The 3949-nt window shown below is 39.5% G+C and overlaps 1 protein-coding gene across 1 annotated transcript in view; it reads right to left on the bottom strand.

Moving 5' to 3' along the window:
* Window positions 1–2275, bottom strand: part of usp34 (ubiquitin specific peptidase 34) — an 81641-nt gene extending 79366 nt beyond the window's left edge. The window contains 1 exon segment of the mRNA XM_034884239.1: window positions 1918–2275. Coding sequence (XP_034740130.1) covers window positions 1918–1960 — 43 coding nt within the window. The 5' untranslated portion in view covers window positions 1961–2275.
* Window positions 2276–3949: the final 1674 nt, after the last annotated feature.

Raw genomic sequence — 3949 nt, 5'->3', positions numbered from 1 at the left:
TCCCCTAATACTGTATCTGAAGTCTCTTTATATAGACCTTAGTGGTCCCCTAATACTGTATCTGAAGTCTCTTTTATTCAGACCTTTTTTCCTTGACATTAGGGTTGAACCCTGGACCAGGCTATATTGTTTTGGTGTGGGTTTCCCATGATCCACAGACCTGGTTGGAAGCAGTTTCACGTAGGAACTATCCGCCCCGTACGTAGAGACACGGACTCTATGCTGTACACTGACATGCACTGGTGCATTTTTGTACCATTATTCATTAAAAATTTAAAAACATTAAAGGGATTACTGTTTGTTTTTTGTTGAGGGTCTGCAGATATTGAGCTAGTCATTTTTGTGATTTAAGTAAAATTGCAGTTGCCACATGTTAAAGTGTCCCTGTTAAGTTGCAACTGTATACAATTAAGAGTCAATTTGTCTGTGAGTTGTTTTTGTTTAATTGCACATACTTTTAGTCCTAACCATAATGATGCTATTTTTTCCAAAAAACAGGTGGCCACAACTCAATTTGACACATAAATGTGTGTATACCACACACACACACACACCAGCCCCAAAAGGGGTTTATCCCTAACAAACGGACAACTTGTCAAAAAGAACTTGGCAGGATATGTTTTGGGTACCCTGTGACTTGTTGAAGTTAGTGCTACCATGCAACAGGCAGGTGCAGGACTGAGTGTTAAAGTGGATTCCTACAGAGTCTGCAGGAGGAGCTTTGCCTTCACACACACACACACACACACACACGCACGCAAACAATGGGCTGAACACACACAGGAAAACGAAAAAAAAAAAAAAAAAAGGTCAAAGCTGCATGGAAACGGCTTTACAAATGGTGTTATAAAACACAAAAAGGCTTTGTTCCGTGTCTTACAGGCAGCCCTAAAGTGCAGCAAGGCCCGGTTAGCACGCCCGGACCAGCGGCTAACTTGTAGCTATAAAAGCCACCTTGTATTTACATTAGCTGGCTTAGGTTGACGTTAGCCCTGCGTGTGAAACGAGACTTCGCACTAATCTAATTTTTGCAACCGAATCCAGCGAGGAGTGAGGCCGACGTTGCACCCGACATCGGGCCCGAAAAACATGCACAAGCTACCGGGGATTAACATTGTGCCCAAATATGCGCCTCGTTGTGGCCATTACATTTGCAATGCTAGCTTACTAACATTTAACAGACTCGATAAAAAAAACACACACACACACAAGAAAGCCTCCATCAACACCTCCGTGTCTGTAACATTAAGCGTGTTTTTGAGGGGTTAGCAGTGTATTTTTGAACTGTGAATGTGAATGTAAACCGACCCCGACACAATGGGTGGCAGCGGAGTGGACAGCTAGCAGACTGACCTGACAAACACATCAAACAAAGTCAGGCTGTGTAGCTAAGCTAACTCAAGCTAACTCCCCCCCAAAAAATCCGTCCAAAGCCGTGATTTAGCACCACGTATCATCATTAAAGATGGCTCACGTGTGCTGTGTTTAACAGTGTGGAAGTATTTTAAGAAATGGGTGCGATGTCACCTACAAAACCGACCGAGGTGATGCGATTTTGAGTCGATTTATAGGGAGTTAGCTTGTGAGAGTTGTGTGAGGAGTGTTTGACAGACAGGCCCCAAAAAAAAGCCAATTTGTAATGGGAAAATGGCTTTTTACGTCAAAACCGACACGGTCCGACACGAAAACGTAACTGTCACCGGCTACACAACCACACAAAAACAATGTCATTTAGGCTACAAAACGTCTGGATAGAAAGGGCTAATCACGAAAACACACAAAGTTATATTTAGCTAGCTAGCTAGCCACCAGAGCTAGCTAACATCAAGCTTCAGTGGACAGCGATGCTAACACCAAGCAGCTAGCTAGTTTTAGCATCGTCTCTTGTAGCGTTAATGTGAAATAAAACGCACTTACTTTCATTTAAAACCTCCACCAGCTCGGCGCAGTTTTCACACATCGTTCATGGAGGGGGGAAACTGAGTTAAACCATTGCCCTGGAAGCTGTTGTCGGCTGGCAGTTGGTTGTTTTGGGGGTAAAAAGAAGGCCGAGTGGAGGCAGTGATTGGTGAAGGTTATCCCACTAACGGAAACCAGGGGCAACAACGAGGTGTAGATTGTGATTTGCATCCAAGCGAAGTTGACGTACACCAAAAGTTACGAGGCACTGGAAGGTGGAAATCGAGTCAGTGTCCAATCTGAGCGTTACTTGAGAGAGTAGACACAGCAGCCATGATGGAAAAAGGAGAGGAAGGAGGGGGGCGACACACAAGTGTAAACAGTTCGGGACTTTTCGGGCGGTCTCCTTCGCCCGTTCGTATTTCTCCGCTGGTCTCGCGATATCTTATGAACGTAACCTTTTTCTCACGATTTCAAGGGCAACTGCGGTTAAAAAAAATTAAAATCAAAGACCATTTGTGTTTGTTTGTATTATTTACAATTTTTTTATTTTTTTTATTTTCTTATTTTCACATCTTACATTTCTTTTGGAGCGAATTTTATTAATTATACTTACACTGTTAGCTTAACCTGTATTACGAAATCATAATTCATCAGATTACATCTTGTTTTTAAAATCCGAATAAAAAAAAAATAAAGTTATTAAATAAATGTAGTGTAATAAAAGTAAAAAAAATAATAAATCATAATAATATAAAATAATATAAAAAGGGAGAGAATTCCCCCAAAATTAAACACACTTAGTTACATTCCACCATTGCTGTATAGTGTACTTATACTGCATGTACTTATACTTCATTTTTAACCTCCCAGCCTTTGTTTACAAGGTTGGTTTCCATTTCCTCAGATGTAATACATCGTGTATTGCCCACTGGTCCACCAGAGGAGCAGCTCCACCCTCTCCACCCCCCACTGGTCCAGCAGAGACTTTTGGGCAGCACACTAATGCAACCTGCACAACTGGTTTATTTACATCTAGCATACATTTTAACATTTTAGCATATTATTTAAGCAGTTGCACATTTGTTTCCCCATCCTGTACATATTCAAATATGTTCTTTTTACTTTATTCATATTATTTCATGTATATTGTATGTATGTATATTTTTCCTAGTATTTCATTTATATTTATATTCTGTGCTTTGTGACTGATTTTGCTGCTGGAACACTGGAATTTCCCATTTTTCTTGGGATCAATAAACATCTACAGTATCTGTCTATCTATCTATCCATCCATCCATCCATCTATGATTTCTAAGTGGGAGAACTTGCAAAATAGCAACGTGTTCAAATACTTATTTCCCTCACTGTACCTGGTTTGGCTCGAGCTCATGGCTGCTGCACTCCTGCTGTATTTTTATGTATTTTTTTGTAAATACAGTCCATATTGGTACGTAAAAGCAATATTGGTTTTCTTGCAACATTACAGCGGTGTAAAAAAACCCACATGTGATCATTTTGCTGATCGTAAACACATCAATGGTCAAGATATCAAAAAAAAAAAAAAAAAAAAGCAAGACTATAGAAACTTATGTAATGCAATCGTTCCCAAAGGCCTTTTTGTACTACCTAGGGTTTTGTCTTTCTGGTGCATACAAATAAAAGACTTCTCGTTTAAATCTGGAATTTAATCAGGAGTTATGTAATAGCTATTACATTTTATTCACTTTTTTCTTTACACTCGTTTTCCTGATATTAGATTATATTTTTATTCCTTTACATTTAGTTTGTTTCTTGCATATTTTTTTTTTTAATGCTTTCTTTATCTCTCGTTTCACTTTGGCGGTGTGAAGCACGCAGGCTGCATGTTTTTGTGAAAGGTGATTTAAATAAAGTTGCGTTTACAGTAGCCATGTTTTCCTGTTATAGAAGGAAAAGCCCAGGTGTAATTAATATAAATATTATATAATGCAATGAGGAATTAAAATGTCAGCTGTGAAAATAGTTTGTTCAACTCTTGTTTAAATGCTGATTCCCCCCCCCCCCCCCC

Source organism: Etheostoma cragini, chromosome 2, assembly GCF_013103735.1.
Source record: "Etheostoma cragini isolate CJK2018 chromosome 2, CSU_Ecrag_1.0, whole genome shotgun sequence".
Classification (NCBI taxonomy): Eukaryota; Metazoa; Chordata; class Actinopteri; order Perciformes; family Percidae; genus Etheostoma; species Etheostoma cragini.
The sequence above is the reverse complement of the archived record's forward strand: the minus strand, read 5'-3'. Positions and strand labels throughout refer to the sequence as shown.